Below are 21474 nucleotides of genomic sequence, written 5' to 3'. Positions count from 1 at the left end.
GCACAGAGCCCTGCAGAAACACACAGGCACACACAGTCCCACACAGCTCCACCATTACTGGAGATCAGGACTTTTATGCTCTCTTCAAGGGCAGGGCACACACGCACACACAAATATGCAGTCACACCCTTAAAGACCTTCCAAAACATGGAGACATTCCATTAGCAAATGGACATGCAGTGTACACAAGTAGCTTCAAGTTTATATGAATTTTGTTAAAAAATTATACACAAACAAACTAATATTAACCTATAAATTATACCAATAGCATAAGCATGAGTACTGGTCAGTACGTATAATGTTGAGCATTTATATATATATATTAAAATGCAGGAGAAAATAAATTAAAAACAAAATAAGGCTTGAATAACAAATATGCTGGAACATATGCTTGATTGATTAATTCGGATGGGCCAAATCAAATAATCTATTAGGCCAGTTTTGGGCAGTCGTGTCTCTGAAGAACCAATTAGGTTCCTTAAGAACCATTTTGAAACTGTAAAACAAACTGTCATTTTCTTTGAAAAGCTATTTCCTGTCATGCAAATAAGTAACCATTTATTTTGGTATGTGTGTTATATCACAGCACACCACACGCGTCTGCAGGTCTCTCCTTAAATGAATTTACATTTAACAAGAAAAATTATCAATTATACATTAGCATACCCCATCACTGAGTCTGTGCTCTCATTTAAAAAACTCATGCTAACAGCACTGAAAGCTAGAAGTGATTGTGTAATGTCGGTAAACATAGAATTTCAGGGAATTTATGAATCTTGCAGAACATTGTCTAGATCCCAGTTAACACCATTTCTTCATTAAAAACACCGTTTAACAGATTAACAACCAACCAACACACATTTAGCATCTGTAATTTGTTTTTGTTTTGCACTGGAGCTAAAAGGCTAATGTTGCTAAATCATGGAACCTCATACCCCAGAGATTAGCACTGGGCAAAGTCCATTTCTAAATCATCACAAGACATGCATGGTTTCTAACACTGGATGATACTCAGGTTTCAAGATGGCTGCAGCTACTAATTTTAGCTATGATATGTACTTTTATCCATTTATAGATAACAAGGTGTCATACAGTATCAGACATCAAATCTTCAGTGTGAGAAATTGCGAGCACAGTGCTGAAGTCATTAAAAACAAGGGCCTCTATTCTTCTTACTAATTTCTAAAATCTGTAACCATCCAAAATGTTTATTTCTAAGCTTATTTTCAGCTAGAATTCCTACTGTTCTCTAATATTCTAAGCTTCTTCACATTTTACATTTAAGTAATGTGATATAGAACATTTGAAATATACTTCACCTACATTCCTTGAATCATGTTAGGTGGTCTTTAATTTGGAACGAGCAGTGTAAATGGAGAATAGTATACAGCAGAAAGTTAACTTAGTAAAAATACATGTGGTATTCGCTGGAACTATTGTCCCCCTAATTTAAACAAATACACTGTGTATATTATATATATGTACATATGTAAATCATATACATAGGAAACATTCATTTCAATGTGAGTTAATGAACCTAACTTTAATTCAATTTGGAACATTCTCAATATTCCGACACTTTTCAGTTTTCTGGAGTAAGAATTGTGTTCTCAGGATAAAAAAAAATTATCTTTCAACATTTTTTTTCAAAATACCTTTAATTTATTCTTGCATTGTATAAAGAAGTCCTAATTGATTAGGAAGCCAAGACATTACCTACTTATGTTTAATTACACAATGTGATTAGCATCCCTTAAATACGGCCCTAACTTTATAAAATTGTAATATACATTTCTGTAAAATCCACTCTAAGCATTTATTCGTTAACTGCCAGTTTTTTCTAAACCTAAACTATTCATCACATCGCATTCAAACCATGAGGCAAGAACTTAACACAGTGTGACTTTTTTTTTGTAACATTTATGCAAAGGGTTTGTAAAACCTGATGAATCAAAATAATGACAAAAATTATAATACGAATAAATGTGGTACATAAATATTCAAACTTTACAAAAAAATGTAATAAATGAATTTATTTGTTAAAACTACAAAGAAAAGGGGGTGAATACTTTAAGAAACTCTTAATTGGATTTGTACAGTGTTTATTTATAAAAAAAAAAAAAAAAAAAAAAAAAAAAAAAAAAAAAAAGTGACTTGCATCAGTACTTGAAAAGAAAAGAAATACAGTGTCTTGAGAGAAATATGAAACCAGGGGGAGGAACAAATACAAAGATAATCTAGTGATCTCAGGGGCTTCAGTCATAATTAAGTATATAACAAATTATACAGAGTATAACATGTTTGAGATATCACTTATTGCCCAGACAGATTTTGTACACAGGAAGGGGTCAAATATGATATTGGACCTGGATTTTCCTTTTCCTCAGGACTGGAGTGTTGAGTTTAGGTGGCATTTTGTGGTAAGAAATGGATCCACGAAAAACAATCCATAAATGACTGCTGTAGATCAGACATTAGCCTGCGGATCTACTCACATACAACCCCACAGTGCCCTCTGTTGTTTGCATTGTGTACACAAACACAATCCAACACTGGCCGTGTTCAATCTCAAACCTCACCTTTTGGTTGCTAACCCATAGCAGTGTTTCAGTGTGAATGATATACATCATCTTGCAACCTTAACAAATATTTTACCAATAAATACCAGCTAACAAATCAACGGAGAGGAAGAAAACTCTTTAACCAAAAGATGAAGGCCAGTTAGATAAGATATAATGTGCTGGTGCTTGTAGGCAAGTTGCTGTACTGAGAACGTTGCTCATTAAAAGGCTTATGAACAGTTGTTTCCTATTATCAATCAAAAACCAAACCTGTAGAGTATTTTACATAAGACAGTATTCCTAAACCGCACTGCCAAAATGTTTTTTTTTTTTTTATTTACTAAAACTGTCATTGGTAAAGAAATTTAAGATGCTGCCAAAATAGCTGCAGCATTCAAAATAGAAAAATTCTATACATATTTCAGAATACCCCTTACAAGACATTAATTGCAAAAAGAAAAAAAAGGTTACTATGCATTTAGTTACTCATTTTAGATACAGTTTTTAAAAAAATAATGAAATAGGACAAAAAAAAAAAAAAATCTCACAATAATGCTGAAACAATACTGAGAGATGTGGTTTAGACAGCATTACAGGAGACTCTCACTGACCCCATGTGCAACTGAAATATTGTTAGATTCCATACTGAGCTCTTAGCTGCCCTAAAAGCTTTCTCATTTGACATTTGACTGAAACCAGCCATTACCTTTGGCCACGGTATCTCTACTCCTATTCTGACTAGGCAACACTGCTTTCCGCTCTGGAGCGCTAATAAACATTTTATAAGTATGGGGGACTTAATGACTACGGAGCTAAAATTTGTGGGTCAACAGGCCAACTCACTGAATTTGTTTAAGGAATACTCCCACCACTCTCCTACATAATCCCTGTCCAACACATCTGTAATCAGACGATCAAGAACGAAGACGCATTTATTCAAAACAGTCATCTTTTTGCCAATGGAGTGACGCTAAAGGCTTCTTTAACAAGTCAGTTTACTGCTAGAGAAAGAGATTCTCACTTACGTACAGACAAACACTGCAAAGTTACTGACTACAGTAACCCACGGTATAAAAGCATTCACACCCACTAACCATTTTGGCCATTCTTCTCCAGCCTTTTAGCTATGGTCCCACATATATTCAACATTGATTCAAAGCTGCAGGAAGCTGAACTGTGCTGCCGTTATTGTGATGCACAATGTTTTATCAGTCTCATATTTATGCATCGGTACAACGCAGAAAATTGAGCTTCTTCTGGTAATAATCTTTAAGCAGTGTTGCAGTGTGTCAGTGTCTGACTTGATGAGAAAGACAGCACTGATTTGCTTCTTAATTCTTGACGTGAACAGCCTTAATACAGATGTGAAACGCAGAGATTACTAATCAGTTGTAGACTAATTTAAAAGAACAAAAGTTGGCCTGCTAACCAATATATTAGGTCTTTCAGGTACAGCATAAATGAGCACCTCCCCTCACCGGGTCACTCTATTGTTTCAATGCAAACCCAACACACACCTCAGTATGTTTCTTAAACTGGTTAAAGGTCATGGAATTAAATTAAGAAAGGTTAATAATTCTGAGAATTTATGGAGAGAGAAAAAAAAAGCATACAAAAAAGAACACTGGTCTGTTGGAAGTATCCTCCAGCTGAGTTTGTACATGAACCTGCACACTTGGCAGAAAAAGCCAAATCTGACAAAATTAGAGTTCTCACGTCAGAAGTAGCTTTGCTAAAGACGGCCACAGAAAATAACCAGCTGAGGCCTGGTACTCAATCAGTCAAAGACATTAAGTGTAAAAATCAGAGACTCCCTACTTTCAAAATCACATCTCGGTTTCATTAAAACAGGCTTTTTTTGCCACGTGTGGAAGTTCATAAGCACTATATTACACTAATAGTGTCCTTAGTGACTTACGCTCCAGCTATCCTCCAAGACTGAATGAAAAATCCCACTGCCCCAACAGCAACCATGTTCAATAAGAATAAGTTAAAATCTGAACAATACAAGATAAAATATGCAAGTCAAAGGCAGAGGAGTCCTCTCTCCTTTTGAGTTGTGTGGATGTGTGTGTGTGTGTATACATGTGTGTGAGGGCTCAGAGGAGGCTGACCTATATATACAATTTGTGTGCTCACAGTGAGTGAGAAGTTGTATGTGTGTAAGTGTTGTGTATTCAAAGTAGGCTGGCCAGGCTGGTTGTGGGTCCATTCTGAGCTTGAATTTGCACTGGTGGAGGTCCATCTGTCCACTGTAATACAGACACAAACAAAACTGAATGGACTCACAACACAAGCTGATTACACAAGTAAATTACTATTGACCAGTAAGATTAGAAGTCAGAGGTCAAGGTAACAATGAAAGAAATTCTGCAGGATGTACAGATGTTTAACTTTCAATTGATAAGTAGTGTTCAGCTGCTCTCAATTGACACTATATATGAAAAGAGGGAACTGGTTTAAAAACACATTCTGAGGAAGGATATTTGACATTCATATTGTTATAACAAAATGCAGCTCTTTAGCAGACCTAGAAATTGCATCGGAGTAGTACAGTCAAATGAACGTTACACTTGACAGCTAAGGACTAATGGTTTGCCTCACTGGAGTCCATTATTAAGCATTATTTTTCTGCTGCAAATTGCTCAGCCTAATATGAATCTTCAGAACATTAACATGGTCCATAAAAGGCATGAAGGCACTTACACTTATGAGGTTGTGTTCAGGCAAGCTGCAGGCAGCTATGTGATCCTGCAGGAGCTGTTGGGAGAAATTCTGGTGCATCTGAGCTGCCTCATGCGCATCTATCGTGTTCCCACAGGCTTTGTTTAGATCTAAACAGAGAAACATTGGTGCAAAAATATTTTCAAATTCCAAAGACACTTGTCATGAAAGTTTAGTTACAGTGCACGCATCATCATTGGATTTGTTTGAAACATATTTGAAAATACGCCTAGAATCCTTTGGTGTAGGGTTTTGCTAAGGCCTGGAATGGCATGGTTCAGAGGTGATGAATGATTTTACTGGTTTACCTTTGAGCAGAGCAGAAGACCACAACTGAACAGACATGTCAGGAATCTTGCTGGCCAGCTGCATCGCTGGAACCACCATGTTGTTGCTCTCCTGCCAAAGATCAACATGGTTTGTTGTTATCTATCCAAACACACCAATGGCCAAAACACACTGCTTGTTTCTCATATAAAAGAAGCATTTATGCAGTTAGTCCCTGAGGAGGTAGACCTTATTTAAGAAGAGAAGCCCAATAATGTACATGTCACTGTACACAAACATGTAAATAATACTCATGGCTAAAAAGTCAACTTACTCTGTGGTTTCCCAGAACATAAAAAATGTGTCCAAGAAGTACAAGGGAGCATGCAGTCAGTCGATTCAGATCTTCGGCATTTGACATCTTTAAAGTCTCACGGAGGAAACGTCTAGGTGCCCACACACACGCACGCAAACACACACACACATAAAGGAGCACTTAGTTTTTCTAATATTTTTGCCATTTCAAAACATTATTTTCTAAAAGCACAGACCAAATATCTTATTTAATAAAATAACACATTGACACACAAATTAATAAAATAATAATAATAATAATAATAATAATAAAAAGTCAAATTGTGAACTTACTTGGCCTCGTTGTAGCGTCCCTGGAAGAAGGAGAGGAGGCCACGAATATAAAAGGCTGCAGCTCGCAGACAATGAGAACTGCCGAGATAATATGAGGGGAAGAAAAGCAAATGCTTTAGTTTATATTACATTTTATATATTTGAACACAATTTATATTATCTCCAGGTTGCAATGAAAGCAACTTCAAAGGGATTTCTTTAATACATTCAATAATACTGGGGTAATGACTTGTCTTTCTAAAACGTATACAGAATATGAGAAACAGAATTAAATAACATCTCTTACCTCACAGGAAAGTTGTGGTCAGGGTTTATCCTCTCTAGTAGACTATAAAGCTGTGAAGCAGAATAAAGACAGGTTAAAAATAACAAGTACATTTTTGAAGGCCAATGTAAAGTGTATAGAGTAATCGGGGCTGACTGACTTCCTGGTGCCTGTTGCCCTCTCTGATGTAGACACTGGCCAGGTTGGTCACAATGAAGGTCCAGAGTTCCTGGTGTGTAGTGAGCTGGACAAGAAAGAAAAAGACAAAGACAGACAGAGAGAGGAGGTAAGTCACAAAGTTTACAACCTGTACTGACACACTTTACAAATGCTGCAACAGTCCTTTGAGTACGACCCCCCATTCACTTGGGAAATTAGACCACTGTCTTTGGAACACCAGCAGTGTAACCCTTAAAATGAATAGTCAGTTTGTTTTTCAGGAACCGTGTATAAATTAATCATACATAAAACTGCTTAAATGATATGTCCTTCCAAGTTTATTAATGTTATAGATGACCTATGACCTACACAATGTCACTCACCCGCAAAGCAGTAGTGAATTGAGCTTCTGCATTGTCCATACAGTTCACAGAAATGCAGTATAATCCCTGAAAATACAGAATAAGATAATATTTTGAGAAGCATACAGAGTGAGAATGGACATGCAAACTTCACACTACATCAGATCCATTAAAGCAACAGAATTTAAAAATGTAATGTTGGATGTACACTTAATTTCATGTTCAATTTTCACATCATCAAACAGAAAATACTGTACATCTAGGTGAGCAAACAATATTAATAAGTTGTGCACTCACTAAAAGAGTATGAAGCTGAGCAGCATGGTTGGAGAACAGACGAGGAGACTGCTGGCACAGCTGACACACCTGAGATATCTATTCAAATCACAAAACCTGTTAGTGCCAAACAAATAAACCAACAACAAAAAAACAGTACAACAGAGAAGGAACTGTGAGCCAACCTCCTGCAGCGCCGTCGCTTTGTGGCCGGTTACCAGGCGGCACATTATTATGTGCTCGAGCAGGATGACTTGGAATGAAGAGAGAATGGGACTGCAGTCCAACACTGAAAAGCACAAAGCATGTTAAAGCTGTGTGACCATATCCCAGTAATTATATTGCAATGCTCACCAAGACTGCTAAATATAATCATGTGGACAGCATTGGCCCATTATCAGCCTGAAGTTATTGTCTACAACAGTGCTAATTTCTGCAGTGCCATTTACTGATAGCTTCATGACAAAAACACAAATATGAGTGAAATAAAGTGTAATATCCCTTACGTTAAAAGTTACAAAAAAAAAAAGAATGATATTACATGTTTATTGCAGATAAGTTAAATGAATAACACATTTTTAACTGTAGGAATTTCACACAGGGATAGTCTCCTTAAGAGAAATACTGACATAATTACACCATATTACTGAACAGTGTAAACCTCCTTTCTACATTTCTTACATTCAAAGCAAAGCCATAAAATGTATAATAATTTTCCAACGTCGACTCACTCTTTAGTTTCTCTAGTTGCATGAGGGCTTTGTCTGTGTACTTCTGTGCCTTCTCCAAGTATCCAGCCTGCATCGAGTGCATGACAGTAACCTACAAACAAAAAGATTATTTGAATATTGAATTGAATATTCAAGAATACTGTAAGATTATTTGCTCAATTGCAGAACATGAATTACATAATGAGCGTTTTCTGAACTTCAGACTTTCAGACAGTAAAACCATATTTGACCAAAGTGCAGCTTAAACATAAGAACATGTTAAACTTTTGAAAACTGTAACGTCATCTCAAACCATTCCTTAAATGCAAAAGACAGAGGGTGCTCTGAAAACATTCCTTGTCCACAGGAGTGTGTGTTTATATGAGAAACTTACCAGGTAGACTAGCACACACATATGCTCCTTCGGTAGCCAATGGAAAAGATCTGCAGGGTTACTTGGCAGGATCTCATCATCATGAAGTGTTGAGATGGTCTGGATACACTGCTGCAGCTGTTTTAAGCACGGCTTTACACTCTTCACCTGAAAAATACAAGCATGCACACATAGAACATATTTATTTTGGATGTTTCTTTTAACAACATGATCAGGCTTATTTTGCATTTCACAATTTAAATTACAATGCTTCAAGAATTCTTAATGAAATTGCCAAATAAAATTGTTAAGCTGTAGTTAATCCTGGTGCAATTAATTTACATTTGCTTCATGAGACTTACAAACTAAATTAATAATAAGTGAAGCAAAGGCAAGAGTTTAGGCTTGTAGGTGGAATAAATTGCATCTCTTAATTGTGTTTGTTTGTTTATGTTGTGAAGCTAAATTGACATTTGTGACTAGTTTCTCTAGAGTGGCATATCACCGAACGATCTACAGCGTGCATATTAAGTACATATTAAGACATTTTGACCAATGAAATATGAGAATTTTCCCTGTAGCATGATTTGTCTTTTGCTTTTAACGAAACACTGACCTGTCCAGCATCTAGGTAATGCGTAACCTGCAGTACCAGGAAAAACACCCGGAGAGACTCCTTCTGTATGGGGTTTCCCTGCCAATTCTCTACAATCTGCCCACACAATGTGAGCAAAGGATGTACCTCCTGCAGCTTCCGCTCCATCAGAAGCAACTAGACACAAGTACACCAGAAAATATAGTCAGAAAATGAATTAAATTGACAAAGTATTTACTAATTAAAAGGTATTTGATAGTAAGCTTAAGTATTAATACAATACTTATCATTCTTTAATTACACAGGAATATATTCTTAAGAAACACAAGGCACAAAGTAAACAGACAAAATTATTTATAATAATGAATACACCAAACAAAAATACTCACCATCCCTTTGCTCAGAAGAAAAAGAGCTCTGTTAAGGGCGGGGGTTCATGAAAAATAGTAAAGAAGCAAATTAACATCAACCTAACTTGTGCTACATAAAAATAATTTCCTTTTCTAGAATGATATATACATGCCTGGTATATTCAGATCCCACGACTCTGGCATATTCAGCACCTACACCCAACAGGTCACATGCAGACACCAAGTCCTTCTCTAGCGTGTGCAATTGCTACAAGAAAATAGAAATAAACACACATGCTCAGGAAAATTAAGGAACGTATTTAGGATTTTCGTTTCAAGCGACGTCTGCCGTTACTTACTGCTAGCTGGAATAACAATCTGCAGTGCCAGTAAGGAGTCTGCTGGGAGATCTGGATGGCTTTGCGTAGTAAAGGCTTAGCAGAATCAACCAAGTTCTATGAAGAAAAAAAAAGAGAAAAGATGAATTATATGGAATTATTCTCATTCTCTCTACATTGAACAGCAACTTAAAGCGCATAAACACTAGATCAGTCAGTTCCTCTTAAATCGGTATAGGATTTAACTGCATTTAACCACAAGTGTATTAGTAAGATCAGGTACTGGTGTTGGATGATAATGAACGCAAATGACAGCCACAGTAAAGAACAGTGTTCCATTGTTATAAGTTACACTGTCTCACAACCCAGTGCTGGAGGCTCTATATTCCTCTAGCACACTGGGCATGGTGATCTTACGCTACTACAGTGCATTATTTTATATTTTAATTACTTTATTATGCAGACTACCTCATGGCACATGTTAACACCCGTGTAAGAAATACTGATAAATTTATTATGCTGGATACCTGGACAGAGGTTAAATCTAGTCCTAAACAGCACAGTGTTTTTAAATTGAGATTTTCCATTGAAACTAAACACAGAAAAAATCTTCACCTGGAATGTAGTTTTAAAAGTGAAAAATGTATACATATTTATAAACAAACAAATAAAATACATGAATAAATGAAAAACCCAAAACACTTACTTGTTGGCAATAGAGCTCTGAGAGGAGACTGGCAGCCTCAAATTTGACATCTTCAAACTGTGGGACCTTGTAATATTGATTAAGGGGAATTTTTTCCTACAAACTTAACATCTTGTTCGGCCACAACTCAAAACACATTAAAAGATAGCTACTGCTCAAAAAGTTCAGCCATAATCTCTTACTGCCCTGGGGTAGGTAGTGAATCTGGAACTTATCTGACAGGTTACATAAACGTATAATAAATACATTCAATATAAAAGACACTTATTCGACCAAATTAATGGAGGTTTCTCCGTTGTAGATGTGGGAAAAGGATACTTGTTGCGAGATACACCACTGAAAGAGAAAGAGAGATTATTAGCATACCGTCCCGAATACAAATTTCACACAGAAACTGAATAGTGATGTTTAATAAAGAAACTGTAAACTGTGTAATACGTAGTGACCGAAAATAAAATAACAAGAGAAAGTAGATACTGTTATTTAAGGTTGTATTTACGGTTGACTTTCGTATAAAGCTAACGCTGGCTACACAGTGAAAAGCATAAAGCTACGTATTAGTTTATCACATAAAGCTAATACTTTAAAATGAACAACGGTGAATACACAACCTCTAGCTGATTTGTACGTGTTCATAGCTAAGTTTAACAATGTACACAAATGTTTTAAAACCCTTTCATTTCTGAGGCCTATGTGTTCGGCACTCTGCCGCATCCTCGGTGTTTCCTGCACAGCTCTTACCGCCTTTTCAAGATGACTCCGGGCCAGGTCGCTGTTCTTGGTGTGGTGATATAAGACCGAGCCGAGCTGGAGGTGAGTTCGCGCTTCTACTCTCTGCGGCGGCTTAAACTGAAACACAGCCTGAAGACAGTGCACACACAAGCGGATTTTAGGCGGGCTCGACGTCCGAAAATGTTCTGCGAAACCGAGCAGAGCGAGGTACCAGGACTCCGGGGCCTCAGCGCCAGTCGCCATTTTGACGACAATAACAACAAAAACAACCGCGGCCTCAACGGAGCCGCCGCACACACTCCACTCCCGAGGGCTCAGGGGACGAGAGACACTTGGGTTTTCATCTTCAGTCCATTACAGTGTACTGACAACTTGTAAATTATCACGTAATGGACGTTAACGATGTCTTTAAATTTCCTTTACCTGCGCAGCACATCTATTTGCTGTTTCAAACCCCCCTCAGTGACCCCCTACCACCAGAACAGGATATACTTCTGGTCATACATTTGTATTTTTGGCGATCTTATGTTGCATAAAACCCTCCTATACTGTACTCTGGAGGATTTCAAAGTCATTCGAATTATCCTCATGTCAAGTGACTACAATTACTGTAAATTGTTGGATATTAAAATTGGTCCACATCATATGTAGGGCACTGTGTGGATACAAGTAATTAAAAGTGGTCTTAAAATCAAGAGACCACAGTGTGCTATATATTATGTAAAAGCCATTAAAATTGGTTCTAAAATCAGAAACCACATAAAATGCATAAAAACAATTAACAAAATGATCCTCATTAAAATTTAGACATATAGCATGCTAATCAAGATATTTAAAGTCATAACAAATTGATCCTCAAATCAGAGACCACACAGTCATCCACAAATCATAAATTCTATTGCCTTTCCATAATTTTTAAGATTATAATAATGTAAAATCTGCCACATTCTCCAATAGGAGTTTGTATTAGAGCAAACATGCAAATACAATAAATACTAGTAATAAAACTATTACCATCCCTTCAGAATTTACTTCTGACTCACAATACATTAAGGGTGGTTTCTCAGACAGCGATTAAGCCTAGTCCTGGCCTATGCAACATTTTGAATTGTGATTTTCTTTTGAAAGGAGGCTGTAGTCCAGGAAATGTCTTACAAACACTGTCTGGGAAACCACACCTATAAGTTAAGACTTAGACAAAATTTTACCACCACTGCAATGAATTCTTTTTTAGTTTAGTAGATATCAGGCTTAATCTGAATCTATGAAAATAGCATTCATTCATTATCTGTTCCCGCTTATCTAGTTAAGGGTCGCGGTATGCGGTAGCAGATTATTATTTTTTTCGTATGAAAGAAGAATTTGATATACAAATCATTGAAGTTTCCAGTGAAGCACAAACACACAAAATGGTATTCAAGGATCATTTATATATTTTTTTTATTTCATCTCTAAATAACACATTGATTTGGGCTAAGACATCAAACAAGAGAAACCATTTTCTACATTGTACTGATGAGTTAACATACTGTAAAGACAATCAGTGCATCTCAAGAGCCAAAGTGAGTCTTCAGTTAAAATATCTAGAAAATGCACATCCGTGTAAAGTTTTCCCATCTTAACAGGGACTGTGTCTATGAAGCTGATTTGAAAATGTTTAAAGAAGAGTGTTGGAGTCGCAGTTCCCTCTCAACTGGTTGAACAAGGTCTATTAAAGCAGAAGAACAAGACATTTTCAAATTCTGAAAAAGCATAGTACATTGCAATGATGTCATGGAGCGCTTTTTTGAAAACAACACACCAAAGAAAAGATTAAAAAAAAAAAAAAAAAAAAAAATGGCAGTACAATGCAGGTACCACCCCTTCAGTAGTATGGCCTTCTCGGATTATTCTGGAAAGAAAAAAGATGCAGTTAAATTCAGGAGATTATATAATCATTTACAATGGAATTTTCAGTCCAGAAACATGATTAGAGAAACAGAACAGAAACTCCATAATTTCACGAGTGTAAAAGCAAATGACACCTGTGCCTGTTTAAATATTCAACATATCACTTTTATTGAGTGGTTCTCAGCCTGATTCTTGGGGTCCAGAGCTTGGGATATTTGTTTGAAACTCACAGAAGCCAGACATCTCTACCAAAGCTGTGTTTGACTTGGGCTGGGTTCAAAAATCTTGAAATTCTTCTCACCTCAACCTCCCAAATGTAAAAGATTTCAATTTCAACATTTTTGACCAAACATTTTTAAATGTTTAAATTAACCCTCAACAAGGAACTACCAATATAAGACATCGGATTCGCCTGTGATAATCACATTGTATTAGAGAAATGCAAATATAAATCTGCACATCATGAGCACCAGTTCATGACGACATTAATTCTTGACCTGTTTGCTATATATAGAATAGAGTGACAGAGCAGACTTAGCCCTTGTATAATTAATTCACACAGGTTTAGTTGTCCATTACTGACCAGAGGATTAGGTCTGAAGCGGTAAGCCAGCATCATCCTCTTGCGGAAGGCGTCATACTCATCATCACCTTTATTGAGTTCAGCAGGTCGGTCCACTCCAAACCCTGCACCATCTATTGCAGTGGTGCCTCTGGAAAACAAGCAGATACTGTAAGACTACTGTTTTTGTTGTTGTTCAAATATCAAGCAAGTACGGTTTGATTCCTAAACTCCGCATCAAAGAAAGGATCTTACAAACATTCATTCATTATCTGTAAGCGCTTATCCCATTCAGGGCCGCAGTGGGTCCAGAGCCTACCTGGAATCATTGTGCGCAAGGCAGGAACACACCCTGGAGGGGGCGCCAGTCCTTCACAGGGTAACACAGACACACATACACATTCATTCACACCTACGGACACTTTTGAGTCGCCAATCCACCTACCAACGTGTGTTTTTGGACTGTGGGAGGAAACCGAAGCACCCGGCGGAAACCCACGCAGACACAGGGAGAACACACCACACTCCTCAAAGACAGTCACCCGGAGCGGGAATCGAACCCACAACCTCCAGGAGATGTGTGACTGCGACACTACCTGCTTCACCACCGTGCCGCCCCAAACACAGGTCGGAGAAACAGGGCACGTCCGGGATTTGAACCAGGGACCTCTCGCACCCAAAGCGAGAATCATACCCCTAGACCAATGAGCCAAAGCCCTGCTTTAACAGTATGTTACTAAATTTAATTACTGTTAGTTTTACTCTTCACCTGTTCACAGGGTTCTTGATGCCCTGGCCATCTGAACCCAGACCCTCTCCCTCCTTCCAGCCCATCTTCATAAGCATCTTGAATCCAATGTTTTCCACTGTCAGCTTGAACTCTTTATACTCAGAGTAGTCAGGATCTCTGCCCTCCTGCACATCAGAGCGGCAAAACAAATTGGTTGCTTTAATTAAAATTAGATCTGAGATATTTCAAAGTATTTTTATCAGGGCAGGTTTATTCATAATTGCTCACCTTTAGAGCTTTAAATGTTTCCATAAACTTCTCCAGTTCATCAGGTGGTAGAAAGTCACCAATAAAATGCTTTCCTTTCCCCATCTCAGTCAGCTGCTCTGCCCACTCTGCTCAGGAACACAAACACCTCATGATGATAACGTACTGTGAGTTATTGTGAGATTGCATAGCTTATTGCAACTATGGGTGAGTGTTAAGAAGTTATTTATGTCCCAGTAACGTTCCTTTGACCACAGGGTTGTTGTTTGTTGTTTAGGCCAATAAAATCCTAACATGCCTAACAATACAATCCCCAACTGTACTTGCAACCCATTTATCATCCCTTCTGTCCTCTGTTAAAACAATAATTAAATAGTTACAAACCTCTTGTTTTTTCCATCTCCATTTTTCTGAGCCTGTGTTCCCAAGTGCCCGCCTGAGCGTCAATCTCTTCATCACTGTCATAATCATGCTGATGGTCTCGCACAGCCTTCTCCCACATTAGCTGCATCTCCTGCATTGCCCGCTTGTGCTTCATGATCATATCAAACATTTCTTGCATCTTGTAACACAACACAAACACAATTGCTGAGGGACTAAACTTACACACATGAACACACAGAAATAAAGCAAATCCCACTGACGCTAAAAGAAATATTTATTAATTACTCATTTCATACATAAATCTCAGCTCATTTCATACTTCCTGCTGTTCTTTGAGCTGTTTTTTCTGGTCCTCAGAGAGCTCTGTGACACCCACTAGACCAACTGGCTTTCCTTTTTTGTAACCTAGGCCCCTCAGCTCCTGCTCTGTAACACATTCACACAAGCATTCAATTACAAAAATAAGCAATCATTAAATTCTGGGTTTGGATGATTTTGTTAGTTGCTCTTTCGCATGTCCCCATTTCCCAACTGACTGTTATAGCTCATACTGGAAATATTAAGTAGTTCATAAAAACATATGTCTGTTTAGACACCTCTACAGTTAGTGATACAGCTACACTGAGGTATGGAAGAGTTTTTCACTACTGACAATCATATGCAATCCTAGTCTTTTAGTCTTGTAATTACAGTAATTGTGTCTGATTATATACCTACAGTATAAAAAAATAAATTCTAATACACAGTATCCTAACACTAAATGATGTTCATTGAAACACATACAAATATTGTACAATACCAGAAAGGGATGGAGTGTCAGGATCAGTCTTATCAATTTGAGGAATGACTACTGGGGGGACTGGCAGGTCCACTCTGTCATCCTCAGAACCCCAGCGACTCTTTCTCTTTCGTTTGGCACTCGAGGGGCCAGGGTCCTGGCACTGGGGCTCTGTTTGGGCTAGGCTGGGGGTGATGGGGCCTGAAGCTGGTGAAGAGGCAATAGGCTGCTTTTTGCTGGAAGCCGACTCATCACTAGGGGGAGCTGCAGATATGTTTTTGACGTCACTGTACTCCTCCAATTTGGCCTTGTAGAAGTGGTGAGCTGGGTCCTGGTGTTCGTACAGAAATCTGGCAGAGAAAATGAGTTATAATGCAATAATGCCATCAATCAGTCCAAAATGTGAACCTAACATTTACATAAATGACTGACATTAATAACAAAGTATTTTTAATTTTTTTTTAAAACAGAGACTGGACATTTTAAAATGGGTCTATTTTAGTAGATGTGCAAATACAAATAAAAAAAAAATGTTTGCCATTGTCTAAAGAGCAACTAAGATCTACAATAAACGTATTTTGATCTCACAATGCAGCTTCAACAACTGAATAATTCCCATTCTAATTTTACACTCCAGTAGCACAGCAGAAGAGAACATGGTGGTGATGCTGAAAAGTGTTACATGAACATTCTTACAGATGTAGCCTCTTCATCTGAGCACGTTTGAAAAGTCTTACCTGAAGGAAGGATTGTCATGGTTGTGCTTGACAGCGATGGCCTCCACCTCTGGCCCTCCATCGGCCACGAAGCGGGCCAGCTTCTCAGCCACTTTCTTCGTTTCCTCGTCCACTGAGGAGAAGACTTTAAGCAGCCTATCAGTACTGGGACTCAACTCAAACTACTACTCAACTGCATCTTATCAGTCTACTGCAGGTAAGGGAATAAGAGAGGGAGGGGCAGGAGGAAGGTAATTTTTTGCAACTTGGAACAGGTACCCATGGCAAAGCTCTATTTTTCAAAGAATGAGCTCCAAGTAGCATTCTAACAAGATTCAAATGATTTTAGAAGGATTTTTATTTGCTTAGATATATTTTCAAAGTGAGACATTTGTTCCGAATGTTTTGTTCCTCTTAAAAATACAGCTTCTCTTAAAACAACCCCCCTTTGTACTGGTAAAGAAATTAGAGAACAATTAAACAGGACATGAACTCTTACCATCTAATTGTGCAGGTGAGTCTTTCTGCTGGCTCTGTTGCCTCAGCTGAGCTACTCTCTTGCGGAAATACAGATGCTCCTGGCCGTTCCTCTCAGTCAGGAATCTGTTTAAGCAGACACGGCTTACGTTATTTTGCTATGAAAAGACAGGATACATACTGTGTGTGATATGCTGCTGCTACACATTCAGTTACTTACGAGAAAAGGGGATTGTCCTTGTAATCTTCTATAGCTTTCCTTTCAAGCTCTGGCCCCCCTTCAGCAACGAAAGACGCCATCCGATTGATGATGAGGACCAAGTCTTCATCCTCTGGGGGGGAAACTTTAAGCAGGCTATGAGTACTCCACCATAACTCACACATTCACAACTGCGTACTAATAAGACAGAACATTGGGAAATGGGAGGCTGTGAAACATGCAGTATCCTTAAATGCAGCATGTTTCATCAGCTTTGGTCAAGCCTACATCACTAAACACAAAACAACAGGCTTTTTGGGGGTTCAAAATATTAGCTGCTTACTCCTGCAACAATCAATAAATCAAAAACTGCAGCACTGTAGCAAATATTGTTCTGGAGAACCTAGGACCCTATGTCTTGCCATCCTTCTAATTTAAAACATCTGGAATCATTATGGACAGTGCATATGAACAACTCACTGGTATTCTGTAAAATATCCAGGTTTTGACAGTGTTGCTCATTGCGCTAAAAGAACTGACAGGAGCGCAGATAAACGACTACCTTAACCACAATATATTAAAACAGGACAGAGGTAATTTTGCCAGAAAATAAGTCAAGAGTATACCTTTGACCTCCAGGTACTGTGCATCATCCTCCTCCACGTCCTCGTCCTCATCTGGGGAGCTAAAGACACTTGGTCGAGGGATTTGTAGTGGGGTCTTTTTGGTCTGTGAGTAGTTCTTAAACTGGCTGAGCATGCTGCTAACCCCCAAACCAGGCCGTTTCCCGACCAGAATGCTCTTCTTTTGGCTTTGAGAAGAGGGGGTGGAGCTTTTGGGATGACTGTTGGATCCTGTGTGAAATAGCATCAGTCAATACATTACACATTGTCATTGTTACGCTGGACAAAATTACAACATTATTCTGAATGACATGACTGCTCTCAGGCTTCAGGTGAGGTCATTACATACATATATAATCATGGTTAAAGAGGTTAGTCTGAAAAGAGTTTCAAACCTGAATCTGTGCTGGACTTCTCCTTCTGCATCTTCAAGAATTGCTGCAGGAAGCTTCCGTCATTCACAAACTTGTTTGAGGTTGACCCTTGGGAGGTTGAATCCTGTGAAGGTGGGGTGCTGGAAAAGCATCATTAAATAAATCTTAGTTTTGAAAGGCATAGGAGGTGTATACCAATAAGGCTTTAGTAAATTAGTAGCAACCAAGTTACCTTTGTGGTAGTGGCTTGCTAGGAGTCGGTATGTTCCTTTTGGCTTGCTCTGCCATCTTCGCTTCTATCTCTCGCTTTTTCTGAGCAATCAGTTCCTCCTGCCTCATAATAACATTGATCTTGCTCTTCTGTCCAAATTTATTATTGTTATTATTCTTCCATCCTCCTCGACCTAAGGAAAGAGAAGACACTATTAACATGATCCCAGCAGTAGTGTACAAGACATTACATTCGGTGCAGTGAGGTATATGCTAGACAAAAATGTCAAACTATCATTTGTAATTCTCGTTTGTTTTTGATAAATGTCACGAGACCAAATTTTTTACATTGCAGCAGATTAATTCTGGCCAGTCGCACTGAAATTCTGACTTTTATATGAGCTTATTTACATAGATATATCAGTCATAAAGACACCGTAAACAGTTTGCGTAGCCTAATTCTAAATAATAAATAGAGGATGGAATTGACTGTGGTAAAAATACTTACCGTTATCTATTTATTTATTGGTAAATAGGACTAATCACATGTTTACAGAATTAAATAAAAACAATGATATGGATATTGCTAGGTATGGGTTCTTTTCAATGTGGTATGGGTTCTACTCAATGAGGTATGGGTTCTATTCAATGAGGTATGGGTTCTATTCAATGAGGTATGGGTTCTACTCAATGAGGTATGGGTTCTATTCAATGAGGTATGGGTTCTATTCAATGAGATATGGGTTCTACTCAATGAGGTATGGGTTCTACTCAATGAGGTATGGGTTCTATTCAATGAGATATGGGTTCTATTCAATGAGATATGGGTTCTACTCAATGAGGTATGGGTTCTATTCAATGAGATATGGGTTCTATTCAATGAGATATGGGTTCTACTCAATGAGGTATGGGTTCTATTCAATGAGATATGGGTTCTATTCAATGAGGTATGGGTTCTACTCAATGAGGTACGGGTTCTACTCAATGAGGTATGGGTTCTACTCAATGAGGTACGGGTTCTACTCAATGAGGTATGGTTTCTACTCAATGAGGTACGGGTTCGACTCAATGAGGTATGGTTTCTATTCAATGAGGTATGGTTTCTATTCAATGAGGTATGGGTTCTACTCAATGAGGTATGGGTTCTATTCAATGAGGTATGGGTTCTACTCAATGAGGTACGGGTTCTACTCAATGAGGTATGGGTTCTATTCAATGAGGTATGGTTTCTATTCAATGAGGTATGGGTTCTACTCAATGAGGTATGGGTTCTACTCAATGAGGTATGGTTTCTACTCAATGAGGTACGGGTTCGACTCAATGAGGTATGGTTTCTATTCAATGAGGTATGGTTTCTATTCAATGAGGTATGGGTTCTACTCAATGAGGTATGGGTTCTATTCAATGAGGTATGGGTTCTACTCAATGAGGTACGGGTTCTACTCAATGAGGTATGGGTTCTATTCAATGAGGTATGGGTTCTATTCAATGAGGTACGGGTTCTACTCAATGACGTACGGGTTCTACTCAATGAGGTATGGGTTCTTTTCAAATGCATATTTGCCATTTTCTCTGGGGAAGAGGTAAAAGGTCGCGATATACCCCACATCTCGTAAACTCGTGTATCATCTAGAACCCCGAGTTTACCAGTGGATGAATACGACTTTGTCCGCCGTTCGGGTGTAATTTAAATAAGTCGGAAAATGGTATTTCCCCGTTACCGACATCACTCGAACGCAGCATAAACCTCTCCGAAAACCCTGAGGTACAGGGACTACCGTGAGAACCGATAACGTAAAGGCCTTGTCCGTTATTTAACGGCAAAATAACCAACAACAACCACAACTAATTCTATTCACATATATGTGATAATACATGTCTGTAGCTATATTACTCCTGACTGTTGTCGGTTAGGCTATGGCTCTAGTGGCTAATGCGCTAGCTTCTGTCAGGCTAACACAGAGGCTCCCCTCAGAGATAAGATTCTCTATGCGCAGAGGACCGAAATTGGAATATTCAACGTTAAATACGTAAACCACGGTGGTTTACCGTATTTGTATCGTTTACCTGCGTCATTAGAGTCCATTTCAGCCCTTTATTTACTCAGTTGGCACTTCGGCACTGTTTCGGTTCTCTCCAAAACACAACTGGAGCTCGACACACCGCCGTCTACAGCACAGGAGACACACAGTGCTGTTACTGGGAAAACACTCTCAACAAGTTTGTCGTACTGTAACCGTGAAAAAACAGCTTCTGCACGGCTCTTTTAATATTTCCAACGCATTTTACTAAAGAAACTTTTTAGCCTACATTTCATTCAGCATACGTCTTAAATTTAAACAAAATCCACTTTATGAAAATCTGCCTCCTAGGCACTAAAGCACAACATATAACCTATGAAACGCAGTTTCTGATTTTAATAAATAATTCCCCCAGTTTTACAATGCCTTTCATTCAGTACTCTCAGGTCTAGGAGTAGGCAATTAATATTTCTATCACCTCCATCACACCTGCAGCTCAAAAGCCCCACCATGATTCATTACTTAGGTTTATGACATAAGAAACCCTGGTGGTCTTAATCCACCCGTTTGTAAACTGAAGCTTCATGGAGAAATGCTCAGCTATGGTGTTCTGTTTCCCTCCTGAGTTTCTCATACAGCTATAGTGGAACACCCCAGCACATCAAGCATCAGTCCAGGATCTAACTCAGTTTTGGTACTAATTTTAGATGATTAGTTCTAGATTAGGGCGGCACGGTGGTGCAGCAGGTAGTGTCGCAGTCACACAGCCCCAGGGGCCTGGAGATTGTGGGTTTGATTCCCACTGACTGTGAGCAGTTGGTGTGTTCTCCCTGTGTCCGCGTGGGTTTCCTCCGGGTGCTCCAGTTTCCTCCTACAGTCCAAAAACACACGTTGGTAGGTGGATTGGTGGCTCAAAAGTGTCCGTAGGTGTGAGTGAATGTGTGAGTGTGTGTTGCCCTGTGAAGGAATGGCGCCCCCTCCAGGGTATATTCCTACCTTGCGCCCAATGATTCCAGGTAGGCTCTGGACCCACCGTGACCCTGAACTGGATAAGCACTTACAGATAATGGATGGATGGGTAGTTCTAGATTACAAAACCCAGCTCTAGCTCATCCCAGAGGTTTCTGGACAATACTCTATCACGTCTTAAAAAACAGTTCCACTGCTGCAAAACCAA

The 21474-nt window shown here is 38.6% G+C and overlaps 2 protein-coding genes across 4 annotated transcripts; both read right to left on the bottom strand.

Annotated features, from left to right (window-relative positions):
* Positions 1–3046: 3046 nt before the first annotated feature.
* Positions 3047–11347, bottom strand: LOC136675723 (MAU2 chromatid cohesion factor homolog). The gene is made up of 19 exons (XM_066652445.1): positions 11076–11347; positions 10653–10670; positions 10335–10400; positions 9650–9745; positions 9464–9558; positions 9330–9357; positions 8962–9117; positions 8367–8513; positions 7994–8084; positions 7448–7551; positions 7284–7361; positions 7008–7073; positions 6626–6709; positions 6487–6536; positions 6201–6278; positions 5887–5998; positions 5594–5684; positions 5268–5395; positions 3047–4813 (listed from the first exon to the last, which is right to left on the bottom strand). Exons 1-19 carry the CDS (start codon positions 11307–11309, stop codon positions 4739–4741), a joined length of 1797 nt encoding a protein of 598 aa, XP_066508542.1. The 5' UTR covers positions 11310–11347; the 3' UTR covers positions 3047–4738.
* A 1149-nt stretch (positions 11348–12496) lies between these two features.
* On the bottom strand, positions 12497–20448 carry LOC136675620 (SURP and G-patch domain-containing protein 1-like). Of its 3 annotated transcripts, XM_066652266.1 has the most exons (14): positions 20344–20448; positions 18299–18470; positions 18088–18206; positions 17696–17923; positions 17091–17214; positions 16893–16996; positions 16415–16538; positions 15699–16027; positions 15219–15325; positions 14900–15077; positions 14537–14643; positions 14288–14433; positions 13540–13669; positions 12497–12957 (listed from the first exon to the last, which is right to left on the bottom strand). In XM_066652266.1, the coding sequence occupies exons 1-14, from the start codon at positions 20360–20362 to the stop codon at positions 12931–12933; spliced, it is 1914 nt and encodes a 637-aa protein (XP_066508363.1). In that variant the 5' UTR covers positions 20363–20448; the 3' UTR covers positions 12497–12930. The 3 variants fall into 3 exon arrangements, with proteins under 3 accessions (XP_066508363.1, XP_066508362.1, XP_066508361.1); XM_066652265.1 differs by lacking the exon at positions 12497–12957 and having other exon boundaries at positions 13275–13669; positions 16415–16526; XM_066652264.1 differs by lacking the exon at positions 12497–12957 and having other exon boundaries at positions 13276–13669.
* Between the last annotated feature and the right edge of the window lie 1026 nt (positions 20449–21474).

This window comes from Hoplias malabaricus, chromosome X1 (genome assembly GCF_029633855.1).
Source record: "Hoplias malabaricus isolate fHopMal1 chromosome X1, fHopMal1.hap1, whole genome shotgun sequence".
In the NCBI taxonomy this organism is placed as follows: domain Eukaryota; kingdom Metazoa; phylum Chordata; class Actinopteri; order Characiformes; family Erythrinidae; genus Hoplias; species Hoplias malabaricus.
This window is presented reverse-complemented; position numbering and strand designations above follow the sequence as displayed.

Coding starts and splice junctions, on each gene's coding strand:
- LOC136675723 (XM_066652445.1), bottom strand. CDS start 11,309: ATGGCGACTGGCGCTGAGGCCCCGGAGTCCTGGTACCTCGCTCTGCTC. Junction 7,074..7,283: donor CTCAGCTTCATACTCTTTTA/GTGAGTGCACAA, acceptor CTGTATTTTCAG/GGATTATACTGCATTTCTGT. Junction 6,710..7,007: donor AATTCACTACTGCTTTGCGG/GTGAGTGACATT, acceptor TTTCTTGTCCAG/CTCACTACACACCAGGAACT.
- LOC136675620 (XM_066652264.1), bottom strand. Junction 18,207..18,298: donor AGCAAGCCACTACCACAAAG/GTAACTTGGTTG, acceptor ATGCTTTTCCAG/CACCCCACCTTCACAGGATT. Junction 16,997..17,090: donor AAGGACAATCCCCTTTTCTC/GTAAGTAACTGA, acceptor CTGCTTAAACAG/ATTCCTGACTGAGAGGAACG.